This window comes from Plasmodium brasilianum, chromosome 12, assembly GCF_023973825.1.
Source record: "Plasmodium brasilianum strain Bolivian I chromosome 12, whole genome shotgun sequence".
Taxonomy (NCBI): domain Eukaryota; phylum Apicomplexa; class Aconoidasida; order Haemosporida; family Plasmodiidae; genus Plasmodium; species Plasmodium brasilianum.
In genome coordinates, this window is record NC_090125.1 from 1,350,859 (window position 1) to 1,366,077 (window position 15,219).

Genomic DNA, 15,219 nt, shown 5'->3' on the forward strand with positions numbered 1-15,219 from the left:
TCGTGAAAAAATTAATAAAGATATATATATATATATATATATATATATATATATATACATATATATAAATAAGTATTTAATACATGGACCCTCCCCCCCTTTTACTAAGGGCATATATTCAACAACAGTTGAACGCCAAGATAATTATAATATATTTGGTAGTCAGACATATAAATATAAATACATATATATATATACATATATATACATACATATATATACATACATATATATATATATATATATATATATATATATATATATTTGTACATATAAAAAAACAACAAAAAATAATAATAAAAATAAAAAATAATAATAAAAAATAATAATAAAAAATAATAATAAAAATAATAATAAAAATAATAATAATAAAAATAATAATAATAAAAATAATAAAAAAATAATAAATTAAAAACACCTTAGACTCTTTTTTTCTTCTTTTTTCAAAAATGTATGAACAAAATACAAAAAACCTAAAGACAAAATTTTAAAATATAATTAACGATCATGTCTATCCTCTAAATATTTCCACATTTAAAAATAACAAAAAAGTTAAAAACATAAAGTAAATGCCTTTTATATCATGCTAAATATTACGAATGTATACAAGGCATATATACATACATTTAATATACGTACACTTACATATATACATAGACATACATATAAACATACATATATCCATATATACATACATATATCCATATATACATACATATATTAATATATACATACATATATTAATATATACATACATATATTCTTATATACATACATATATCCATATATACATACATATATCCATATATACATACATATATCCATATATACATACATATATCCATATATACATACATATATCCATATATACATACATATATATTATATATATATATATATGTATACTTGATATATATATATTTTGCGTAACACCAACAATGTTAATTTATTTGCTATAACAACATATATATATTATTATTAATAATAATAATATTATAAAAATAAAAAAAACATGTCCCGTTTTCTTACTTTGTAGAACTGATATATCTCTTCTCATATTTTAACAGTCATTAAAAAGAAATAAAAAAATAATACAATTTAAAAAAAAATATATATATATTATGTATACATTAACATATATAAAATAGATATTTAAGTATATATATATATATAAATATATACTCTTTTTTTTATTTATTATTTCAAAAGATAACAGTAAACAAAATGTTGAAAATATAAATACTTGAAAAAAATGTCAAAAAAAATAATATAAAAAAAAATATGCGTTGTGAGACTTCAAAAAATAAAGAAAAAAAAAAATAATATTATACAACTATATATATAACAATAATATAAATATTAATATAACATATTTTATTTTTATATATTTGAAAAAAAAAATGTATATATATATATATATATATATACATAATACTTGAAAAAAATTAAGTAATAAATAACTACTTTTTTTCTAAAAAAATTAGAACCCTACCCATCTTCTTATTTTTATTATAAACCAAACAAGAGAAGCTTGGTTGGTTTCGGTTTTGCTTTTTTCTATTTTTTTTTTTTTTTAATAAAGAAAAGAAATGAAAAAATAAAAAAGAAAAGAAGTGAAAAAAAAAAGAAAAAAAATCAAAAAAAAAAAAAAAAAATGCAAAAACAATCAATAAAAAAAATTCATTAAAAATTAAAGCATGTAGTAAGAGAGATAGTCTATTTTTTTTTTTTTTTTTTTTTTTTTAAATAGTATTACAAGTTATTTTATTTAGATGCGCATATATATATATATATGTTTATATGGCATTATATGCTATTACGTACATGCTTAGATAAATAAAAAAAATTAAAACGCAGTAAAACAAAAAACAAACGTGATCCGTTAATACATTATAATTATAATATATATATATGTAATGTTATTAATAAAACAAAATAAAACGTATTTTTTTAATTTGCTGTGGCAGTAAAGAAATATATGATAGATAATAATACTATGATAAAAAAAAAAAAATATATAAAATAATAGTATATTACGCAGTCTTATTATTAATCATAAAATGATAAAAACAGTTAAAAGAAAATGGCATATATGATGATGTCTGCTTTCTTTTTAAAGAAAAAAAATATATATATACATATATATATAATATATACATATATATATAATATATACATATATATATAATATATACATATATATATAATATATTTATATATATATAAAAAAAAGTAAGAAAGCATTGAAGTATGAAAAAAAAAATTAATGGGAAGAAAAGTAAATAAAATGAACAAAATAAAAATAGACGTATAAAAAACAATTTCTTTTGTACCATATATGGTATATTATCAACGTCAAAATAAATGATGTTTTCAATCGAAACAAAATTACTTTGGACAAGAACTTTATAAAAATGGCTGATTTGAATTAAAAGAAAAAAACAGTGGCACTTATACATATATATATATATATATATATATGTATACATGTATACATGTATAGTTGTAGTAACAACTACATATATACATTTAAGTCCGTACATATGTGTATATATATATTTATATGTATATGTTGTACAACATTTTACTGCTTGTTCTTTTTTCGTTAAGGTTGTAATGATACGGTGAGACTTTTTTTTTTTTTTTTTTTTGAGTTTGTTTTGGTATTTACAATATTGTTAAGAGTATAATATATGATATAAATGTATGCTTATGCCAATAAAACGTACTTTGTACATATATATAGATGAAAATTATATATAAAAAAATAAAAATTTACATATATATTATGTATGTATGCATATAAACATATATGAATACAATTTATTGCTCATTTGCGTTTTACTTTATTCTATTTGAATATAATGTAAGTGCCATTAAAGCAAGCCTTCATATAATATGAACTTTTAATAAACTAATATGTTGTCATAGCTGCACAGGTTTTTATTAATATTGTTATGTATGATACATGTAAATGATTTTATTATGTATTAAACATAAATATATAAATACACAAATACTGGTATATATATATATATGTATGTTTACATATATCTACATATATGTAAACACATTTATTTTGTATATTTATTTATGTATATTACTTTTTTTTTCTGTACTGTTCATTATATTTCAAAATTTTCTCATCATCACTTCTCTTGCGCAAAAATAACCCAATTTGTCGCAATATTATACGTCATTCATATATACATAATATTGATATAATAATACATGTATATCGGTATATATATAATAATATATATATGTATAATAATGTATGTATAATAATGAATGTATAATAATGAATGTATAATAATGAATGTATAATAATGAATGTATAATAATGAATGTATAATAATGAATGTATAATAATGTATGTATAATAATGTATGTATAATAATGAATGTATAATAATGAATGTATAATAATGTATTTACAATGATATATGCATAATAATGTATATAAGAATTCAATATATATTCAGCATATAATACTAAAGTACGTAAAATAACGCAAATGAAATATAGTGTTACTATAACACCTTAAATTAATGTGAAAATACTATAGCAATGTTATAAAATATTGACATAATTTTTTTTTTTAAATAAAATTTTATATTTTTAATTATCAGTAAACATGGGGTTATGAAAAAAATATGAACAATGCATAATTTTCTTAACAATTTTATTTTTACATATTATAAAAAATGAAACAATTGCTTAACATATAAATTCATATATACATAGAAACATACATATATATAATATACATAAATATATACAAATATATACAAATATATAAAATATATAATATGTGTTTATATTATTAATAAAAGTCACATGTACTATAATAACAATATGTAGTATCTTAAAATTCTGTATTGTACGCATTTTTAATATTCAATTTATAAGGGGAAGGAAAAAAAAGAAAAAAGAAAAAAAAAATCAAGCATGATTGTGTAGTGTGTTCCTTAAAAAACATATATATTCATTTCAAAAACTCTATATATTTTTTCTTTTTTTTTCTGAACTGTAATTTTCGTGCATATATATTATTAGAAAAAGTGTATCTTAAATAAAATCAAAACGTTAAAAAAAAATGTAACTATATTACTTAAATAAATACAAATATATATATATATATATATATGTATATATATATATATGTATTTTTTTTTTTTTTTGTCCCCCGCCTATTCTACCAACAATATTACCTTTAACCTTATACGGGCATATATATATATACATATGTATATATATATATATAAAGTAGGAGCTGATTCAGTAGGGTGTTATAAAATATTACATACCCAATGCAGCCTATATAATACATATATTTATACATACCTAAACATGTACATTTATGAATATGTATATATATATATATTTACATGTAATATTTATTTTTGTATATATACGCATATGAAGAGTAATGATATTTGCAGTTCATCGCAACGCATATTTTGAACCTAAGAAAAGTGTATATATATATTTTTTTTAATTTATCTTAAAGTATACTATTTTTGCATGCAAAAAGGAATATAATATGCATGTTTAAAAATTTATTATATTTATATATATATATATACATAAACTTATATATATAAATAATACATATATATATATATATAAGTATAAATTAAATATATATATATATATATATACATATATATATGTACAAATTTAAACAACAATGTAATTTACTATTTTCTTTCACTAAAATTTGAACTAAAATAATTTTTTATATGAGTTAATGAAAATTGTAATGCATTTTTTTATATGTTATTTTTATAAATATATTATAATAACTTCATCGGTACACTTCTTTATATATAAAATTTTATTAGTTTTTTTTTTTTTTTATTATTAGAGATTATTTCTATTATAAATTTTATTTTTTGCATGCAACGGGTTTTTCCCCTTTTTAATAATAATATAATAATAATACATATTTTTAAATTGATATGTAAACAATACACATATGAATTTATATATATATATATATATATTTATTTATGAATGTACAGCATAATATATTATATTATTGTGACCATGTACTTTTTAGAAGCTTGAAATTTATAGAAAATTACTCATTGTTCATACGTCAGTAACGTTGTATTTATATATATATATATATATATATATATTTTTTTTATATATTTGTAGAATACTTTATGTAAGAAAAAATATATTAAGAAAATAATTATAATAAAATATGTTACTGTATAAAAATATGTGTATATATATGTTCATATATATATTTATTTATTTATATTATATATTTTACATACTTATAAGCTTTATTCTTTCCATTTATATAATAAAAGCCTAAATTCCATAGTCGTAAGAAAGTAACATAATAATAATTCTATTCACTTTTTGTTGATAAAAGAAAATTCTCCTTTTATATTTGTAGTTAATATTCTTTAAATTTTCATCCAGTTTTTATATAATTAGATATAAAATAAAACTGAATGTAATAAAATCAAAAAAAAGAGTTTCCATAATATACATTTTTGACATTTAAAGGCTTAATATTATGCATATATAAATTTATATACTTATTTATATAGTTAATTATATAATTAAATATATATATATATAATAATATTCATTTCATGATCAGATTTAGTACTTTCATTCGCGATTAACATATTTTAAAATATCCCTGTTTTTTTTTTTTTTTTTTTTTTTATATGCATTGCGCTTATTATTCTTTTTAAATTAAAAAATAACAACCAGCTTTTAACGTAGAAATCATATTTTAAGTAGTACGAAAATATTTGTAAAAATTTTAAGCCTTATGTGTTTATATATGTGATATGTACATACTCGTATAAAATATATAATTGAATATATATTTGTATAGATGTACACTTAAACATAATTATCTTGTAGAATACATATATCCTTCTCACAGTTAAGTTAGCACACCATTTGAGTAATTATTTTTATAGTTGTTAATAAGAGCTTATTTCCTAACGGTTTTTCCATTTTCTTTTTTCCATTTTCTTTTTTTCTTTTTACATTTTTTTGTTTTTCCTTTATTCTTTTTTCATTTTTTTGTTTTTCCTTTATTCTTTTTTCATTTTTTTGTTTTTCCTTTATTCTTTTTTCATTTTTTTGTTTTTCCTTTATTCTTTTTTTATTTTTTTGTTTTTCCTTTTTTTTTGTTTTATATTTTTCTTTTTTCTACCATTTTCTTGCGCACCACTTAACAAGAATCAAATCACTTTTTTGTAATCTTAAAAAAAAAAAATCTGAACAGTTCATGCGAAAAATCCATATGTTAAGAATCCATATGAACAGTCCATACCGAACAGACCATATACAGAGAATCCATATGAACTATGCATAACAAATTTCTTGAATTACGTCTTTTGCAACAATATGCAAAAAAAAACCTTTTAATGCAAATGTTATTGCAGCACTGTATTTTTAATATTTCTTTTTTCACCACATTAAACTATGTTTTTTTGCAAGCACTCTACTTCCATAATAATAATTAAAAAATTATGGAAGAAAGCACGCAGTATTATCCGCGTTCTCTTCCTTAAAAATAATTCTTGCAAAAAATACTATGCATCATATGTGTACACTATACATGTGCACGTATGCATTTATATATTTATATATTGCTTAAGTACACTACAATATGCACATTTTACTTATTTTTGCCTGTTCCACATTTATTAAGCAATTCGGTGAAAACAGATTAAAACAAAAGCAAAGTTTTATTCTTTACATTTTTATAATATATTGTAATGGATATGTTTTTTTTCTATTTTTGTTCAGTACGATCAATTTTTATTTTATGCACACATATATCATAATGTATACTTAACTATGTATGTAAAACTGCTTGTATTTAACCACGTGTGCATATAAACGACGTTCTGCTAATTTTGCTGTTTCTACTGCTTCTTTAGCAAATGCGACCATAATATGTTAAAGATAAAATCAAATAAAAAGGAAATTAATGCTATTATAGTAGTGAATTATAAAAAAGAGAAATACATAAGGAATATTTTTCTGTGTTCTTAATAATTGACAAAAAAGAAAAAACGAAAATATAGAACTTAACTGTTTTTAAAAGAAAAAAAAATAGGTAAATATACACGTAGCAAAATGTATGTACTGTTAATAAAAGAAAGGAATAAAACTTAAAGTTTAAGGTATTAAATGTAAAATTTTAGCTTTTTAAAAAAAAAAAACAAAACAGAACAAAATAAAACAAAACAAAATAAAAAAAAACAAAACAAAACAAAACAAAATAAAACAAAACAAAATAAAACAAAATAAAAAAAAACAAAACAAAATAAAACAAAATAAAACAAAATAAAACAAAATAAAACAAAATAAAACAAAATAAAAAAAAACAAAACAAAATAAAATAAAACAAAACAAAATAAAACAAAACAAAACAAAATAAAACAAAATAAAACAAAATAAAACAAAATAAAATAATAACATAAATAATTAAAGCGCAACGTATGAACTGTTAATAAAAAAAAATTATTAAAACTTGAAGTGTCAAATGTAAAATTTAGCTATTTAAAAAAAAAAAAATTAAGAACAAAATAAAATAAAATAATAATATAAGAAATTACACCGTAACATATGAACTGTTAATAAAAATAAAAACTATAACAACCAAATTTACACCTATCGGTTTGAAGCCTTAAAACAAAACATTATTTTACTGCAAATATAGAAACGGGTCACAAATAATTCCATTACCAATTCGCATGTATGCTTACACACATCTACACTTAATGACATGTAAATGTATCTCAGTGTACAGGTTGTGTACATGTATACATGGATATAGGATAAAGTTCCAACTATTAAAAATAATTTCCATAATTTAAAGGCGCGAAATGCGTTCATTTTAATATAAAAATAGTCCTAACTGGGGATACATATTTATGCATGATTTGTATAATTCGCAAGTCTCTTTATGTTTTCATTCTCTTCAGCTAATGTGTTTTTCCTGTAATCGTAAAATGAGGAAGTAACGCAAAAATTTTGCTTATTTGTAAATATATTGGGAATATGAATACATATATGTGAATATTCACATGTGTGTATTTTTTTTTTTTTTTTTTGTGTGTGTGTGTGTATTTATTTATCCATTAATTCTCCAATATAATCATTACCTGTAAGTCATCCTAGTATTAGGAATATTCGTTTTTTCCGGGTTGTTTTGAAAATTTAGTAAGTCCTGTTCTTCGGCAATTCCCAACCAGTGCTTTTTAAAAGATGGTTCATACCCACTGAAAAAAAAAAAAAATAATATAAAAAAAAAAAAATAATAAAAATAATAATAATAATAAAAATAATAATAATAATAAAAATAATAAAAATAATAAAAAACAATTAAAATAATAAAAATAATTAAAATAATAAAAATAATAAAAATAATAAAAATAATAAAAATAATAAAAATAATTAAAATAATAAATATATATTTTTCCTTTTATATTTTTTATTTTTTTGTAATTTTACTACTAAATGTATAACTTCAAGAGAATGAAAAGACAAAAAAAAAAAAAATTTTTTTTTTTGTACCTTTGAATAACGGAGTTTCTTGCTATTTCGCATAGATCTACTGCACTTAACTTCCATATATGCTTAAAAGTAAAACCACGTAAATGTGACAGTATGTAGACGCGTATACATATATGCATACGAAAAAGAATGTTTGCAAAAGCTCACATGCGCATGCGAATATATTAAAAAAAACGTAACAACGTAACAACGTAACGACGTAACAACGTAACGACGTAACAACGTAACGACGTAACGACGTAACAACGTAACAACGTAACGACGTAACAACGTAACGACGTAACAACGTAACAACGTAACAACGTAACGACGTAATAATTAATAAAAGCATAATTACTGCACATATGGAATACTCCTCTAATAATGGCTCATCAGTAAAATGAAACATCAAAGGATCATCTGTCGATAGTGATACATTTAACCCAATTTTGAAGAAGCGTTTAAATGGGCTTTTCTCTAAAATAAAAGGGGGGGAAATGGGAAAAAAATAAAATAAAATGAAATAAAAAACGAGAAAAAAAATGAGATAAAAAACGAGAAAAAAAATGAGATAAAAAATAACAAAAAATGAGGCAACAAATAGAGTAAAAAATAAAGTAAACAAACTTGGCATATTTACACATATATATGTGCCGACGTCCCATCCAAGGGGCGTCAAAAACTGAAGCTGGCGTAAAATGCAGTTATATACAACACATTGAACAGTGTTGTACGATGGGTATACCTATTTGCAAAAAGAGGGCATTATTCGATAGAGGAGAAAGTGCTAGCCCAATTTGCTTAAGATAATACAAATATAACAGGACTGGAGATTTCCTCAAATTGATACCATGATTTATTCTGTCAGCTAATAAAAACATGGTGGCCAAATGACTTATATTCCCCGTTTCACCGCAATGCGGCCTGAACAGGTCATAAAAAAGGAGAAACAATATTTTTTGTGTATAAAAAAAAATACTCGGGTGGAGATATTTAAAAAGGTAGGGGTAGAAGAAAAAGAAAAAGGAGAATGCACATAGTGGTAAAGCGGTATGGTGACAAAGCGGTATAGCTACAAAATGTGGAGCTTAGGTAAAAAGCGTCCACTCACGCAAGTTAAACACTCATCGACAAGTGTTCTTTTTTTTTTTTTTTCTGTTCATGCGTGAACACGCCTAACCTGAATGCCATTGGTCTCAAATTCCTACTAGCCAAAAATTGATTCAACGATCTTATGTTAACATACATATAATAAGCGTAATAAGAATAAGGAGGGTTATTATCGCTTGTATATTTGTCAGGGGGAGGTAGTTCCCCTCCTTTCATAGTATATTTCGAAATAGCAGTTTCATCATCAACACTATCCCAAGCAACAACTTGATGTAAAAATTCAAAAATTTTTTTGTTATGTTCTGGATCTTTTATAGCTTGAAAACAAGGTTCGAATATATTTCTTAGAAATTCATCAAAAGATTTTATTAATTTCCTTTTTTTATAAATATGATATAATCGAGGAACTTGTACAACCCATCGTACTCTTACGCTACTTAAATTGTTGTCTAATACCCATTTTGCTAATTTTAACCATTCGTTTTTATCTCTTCCATAAATTGATATTCTCCATTCAACATGTTGATATTTAGATCTCTCTAAATTTTGTATTTCTCTTTTTGTAATTTCAGCTAAGTATCTACCATCTATATAATTATCTGTTTTTAAAAAAATGTCTCTTAATAATTTCTGACCAAATGGATTATATTTTTCATTAAATAAATCAAATCGGTGAAAACAATTTCCTAATGCATGAACACCTAAGCTATCTACTGTTGCATCATATGCTGAACTTTTTAATTCTTTATCGAAAATTTCTTTTAATGACATTTTATCTCCTTTTTCATTTATGTACACTATAGTATTAGGTTCAGATATATATTTTTCTCTTATAAAACTTAGCAATGCTTTTTGCTGCATGCATGCAGAATGGTGAACATGTACATCTACTTTTCGAACATTATAAAAATCTCGATGTTTAATACTTGTTGTTTCACTTAGTTCTAATGCTCCATTAAACATAATATGGAAATCAAATTTCTGTTCCAAGTACTTCAATCTTTGATAACAAAAACTTTTGCATGCAGGATCTTGAACAGCTATCATTATTTCCTCAATGGACAACAGAAATTCCTCAGTCGTTTTTATGCCCCAGGCCCCCGCTAACTTATTTTCTTCGGTGCACTCTTCTTTTTCTGCAAAGGGGAAATGAAGTCATATAATTAAGCGGAAACCTACTATGTTACATGTGTATGCGGCAAGCTATTACGTTACATATATATATATACGTACGTATGTATGTATGTATATATGTGCCAGTTCGCGCGTGAGAATGGACAATCGCACAATGCACAGCAATGAATGTGCACTGTTATCTTACTTTTAGGTCCTTGATCAGTGTTTGCATCCCAGTGAACGTAAAAAATCCCATCAACAAAATTAATAAAAGCATTGCATTTTTTTAAAATAACAACATTGTTAGGGTTATATAAAGGTTCAGAAGACTCAGTTTTATAAGGATTTTTTTGTTTATTATATTCTAATGTTCTCCTATTATCAATTAATGGCGTATCAATATCAGGGAAAGTTTTTATAAATTCATCCCTTAAGTTGCATATTCTCAATATTTTCTACGCATACAAAAAAAAAAAAAAAAAAAAAGAGAAAAAAAATGATACGTAACAATATGCATACATTTTTGAGTTCCTTAATTAGTAAAAGATGCTCATCGGAATGGGAATATAAATGTTGGCACACGAATGTGCACATATATATATATGTATATATGTGCGTATGTATATACGCACTTGTATACGCCAATACGCTACTCCATATTACGTGTTGCTACAATTACGAACGGTATACCTTTGTTACGTCCAGTTCCTCTCTGGGAATGTTACCGGATGAAGATAGAGTAAAGCTGAAACGATTCGAGGATTTCAAATCGGTAAGTCCTTTATTTATTAAAGCATTTTCGTCATATTTTATGTTTGCGTTTGATGAGATCTTCATCATCACTTCGTGCAGAAAGTCCCACCCTTTTTTTTTTTTTTTTAGCAAAGGTGTATCGGAGTCAGTATTGACACCTGGTCGTTTCATTATTACACAACTTTAAAAATGTACACGCACAAGTATATATGCACACAAGTATACGCATTTGTTTATTTATACACAGGAACACACGTGTACGCATGCACTTATATATACACATGCGCACACACATCAGCTGCTTTTCTTCAGGTTAGAGGATCTGCCATCACAAAATTAAAAATGTTTACAGGGGAAGGGCGTAAAATAATAACGTGTACATGTATATATATATATATATGCCTGTGTAAATGCAAATGTATGAGCATTTTCGGACAAACAAACAGAGAAAACCTTACATATGCACCTGTTAAAAAATGTAAATCCTGGGTATTGATCTTCCAATAAAAATTAACTCACTGTTTTAGCGTTATGGTAAGTATATTTTTTACATAATTTTTATGCTTGGTCCTATTTCGATGGAACAATTTTTATTACACCGATTGTTTATTTTTAATGTGCATAAATCTGTACAGTGTATTTCATCTCCTCTAGTTATTTATTCTGATCATTTACTTTTTAAAGGTCTTTTTTAGGTTATGAAGTTTTTATACATATAATATGCGAGTATTCATACTACACAGGAAACGTATATATACAAAAATGCACACATAGCAACAGTGAACAAATAGTGTGTTTTTTTTTTTTTAGCAGAAAAAACACTTGAAAATGTTAAGGATTACATTAACAGTGTAAGGATATTTAATAAATTTTGCCTGACCTGTACATATTTTATGCCTTTTTATGAACAAAAACAAATGAGAACCAAACAAGAAAAAAAAGAAAAAACGATAAAAAAGAAAAAACGAAAAAAAAGAAAAAACGATAAAAAAGAAAAAACGATAAAAAAGAAAAATGATAAAAAAGAAAAAACGATAAAAAAGAAAAACGATAAAAAAAAAAAAAAAAAAAAACAAAAAAAAAGAAAAAACGAAAAAAAAAAAAACGATAAAAAAAAAAAATGAAAAAAAAGAAAAAAAAAGAAAAAAAAAGAAAAATTATTGTAACATAAATATCATGCATGCACATTTATAATTCAACTTTTTACTATTTTGATGAACATTGAAGAACAAAAATAAAACCCATTTACAACATTGTTAAAGTACATATATAATATGATTAAATTATATCAAATGAAGAAAAAAAAAAAATTAGAAAATAAAAAAATAATACTCATACTAAAACAAAAAAACTTTTGCTACGGCATATTTTGTAAATTAAAATTTGAACATCAAGATAGCATAAATTCAGTTGTTTTCAAAAAAATAATAAAAAGTCATTTTTTACTCTGCAAAAAAATACAAACACTGATTTTATATTTAAATATATTTTAATACGTCACATAAACTACTTGCATTATTGAACATTTTACTAGATAGATAAGCGGTTATAATGTTCTGCGCTGAATTTTATGTGTTTATATGCACATGTGTATGTATTTATATATTTTTTTTTCTTTTTTTCCTTGTGTAAAAGTGTGTGTTAATTTTTCTCCGTTTAGTTCCTGACTTGTACATACAAACAGCAACTAAACTGTATTTCTTAGTCATATGACTCCCCCGAATTATTACAATTTGGAAAAGTTATTTACAACTGTAACAACAACATAAATAGTGAAAGGTGTATGTTCCTTTCTGCAGCTTCTTAAATGAATAAGGAGGGATCTCTACTAGAGTCACAAAAAAAAGAAATGGTCCAAAAAAAAAAGGAAAAGGAAAATTCGAAAAATGAGAACAGTGCCCACATAAATGGGGAAAATGTGCATATTTACATATATATATATATATATATATATATATACAGATTTATAGGTATGTGACTAAAATGAATTATAATGTGTTGGACCTTGAAACGATTATTACAAATATATTAGTCATAGTTACCAATGCAACTATAAATTATTCGTTCATAGCTAACGCCAAAATTTGTGAATACCTATGTTGATGCATACGTACGTATAATTCTGTACGTACATATATAAAGGCATTCATCAATTGTAAAATGTAAAAGGATTTATAAAACAAATAAAGCATCCTGTTCACACATTTCAAAAGGAGAACGAATGAGGGATCATTAAAAAAAAAAATTATTACTTGTTCATACATTTATCATGTCTAATAATTTATTTTAAAAAAAAGAAAAAAAAAATTCTGACTTGTTAATGTAAAAACTTCCATATATATATATGTATATATATATACAAAAATTCGATAACTCTCTTTTTGTTTAAAATATCAATCCTGTATACAAGTAAAAGTTACATTGTTTAGGGGCAAATATATAGAAATAATTCAACAACAATATGTTCGTCATTTTTGAATTTATTAAATATAAATTAACTTGTTAGACCAAAATATTATAAGCAAAAATTAAAGATACCTTTTCTTACAAAAATATGGATATTGCTTTTGCTCACAGGAATGTAAAAAAAGATTTTTTTTTTTTTTTTTTTTTTTAGTTGTACTGATTCGGATTTTTAGTTTATTCCTTCTTTTTTTTTTTTCTATTTTCTCTTTAGTTTGCATGGAAACAAATATATTTCCATATTTGCGTTCTTAGCACTTGTCTACTTTTGGCACATTATGTACGTAATGTATGATTTCCTTTTGATTTTACGCAATTTCTTAAGTATTTATTATATATATTTATTCAATAACTCCAAAAAAGAAAAAAAAAAAAAAAAAAGAGGCTCGTTATCAAATAGCTAACACTTCTGTGTAGGATTAAATACCGCAATGAACAATGTAAAAAGGTTTAAAAATTACCACTTTTTAATTTTGAAATTTCGAGAATTTCATGTATGCCAATTTAAAGAAGGGCGACCTTAATAGTTTGAGAAAATTTTCTCATTTATTTTTTTCCATTTTGCATTATTTCGCTTTGCTTTACTGCGTTCTGCTTTATTTCGCTTTGCTTTATTTTTATTTTTTTTTTTTTGGAGGGGGGGGCGCATTACAGTGAGATGTGTTTCTTTTCGTGTGCCTTATACGGAAATGATGGATATGCTTTACATAGAAATGAAAAATGTCGATTATCAGTTTATATAAAAAAGTACTGAAGTTTATGCAATTAAAAAATAAAAAAAATAAGATAAATAATATTAAGTACAAAATATAAAATATAATATATAAATTAAATAATATGAGAAAACATGTTTTAAGTAAAAAATATAAAATCTTAAATGCAAAATACAATATATTTTATCTATCTAATTTTCAAGTGTCCGCAAACGCTCGTACATCCGTGTATGTAAACATGGGGCACATATATGTGTGATCTCAAAATGAAGAAATCCAAAAGAGAAATTGAAAAAAAAAAAAAAAATAATACCTAAAATATGCAAAATATGCAGAATGTGCGGAGTACGCGAAACATACAAAAGTCAATCTTGTGGATGTTAAGAAAATTATTCATATGTACATATATATATATATATATATATATATATATATATACGATAAACAGATTTGTATTATTTTTACTTTCGTTTGTACCCTCCCTCTTTTTTTAACTGCTAGCATATAAATATGAA

General features: G+C 23.0%; 1 protein-coding gene across 1 annotated transcript; it reads right to left on the bottom strand.

The window, feature by feature from the left end:
• Positions 1-7,925: 7,925 nt before the first annotated feature.
• MKS88_004274 (AMP deaminase) lies at positions 7,926-11,699 on the bottom strand (the record flags this gene model as incomplete). The annotated part of the gene is made up of 8 exons (XM_067217435.1): positions 7,926-7,992; positions 8,159-8,275; positions 8,571-8,632; positions 8,908-9,026; positions 9,295-9,473; positions 9,730-10,795; positions 10,981-11,230; positions 11,466-11,699. The coding sequence occupies 8 exons, from the start codon at positions 11,697-11,699 to the stop codon at positions 7,926-7,928; spliced, it is 2,094 nt and encodes a 697-aa protein (XP_067071864.1).
• Between the last annotated feature and the right edge of the window lie 3,520 nt (positions 11,700-15,219).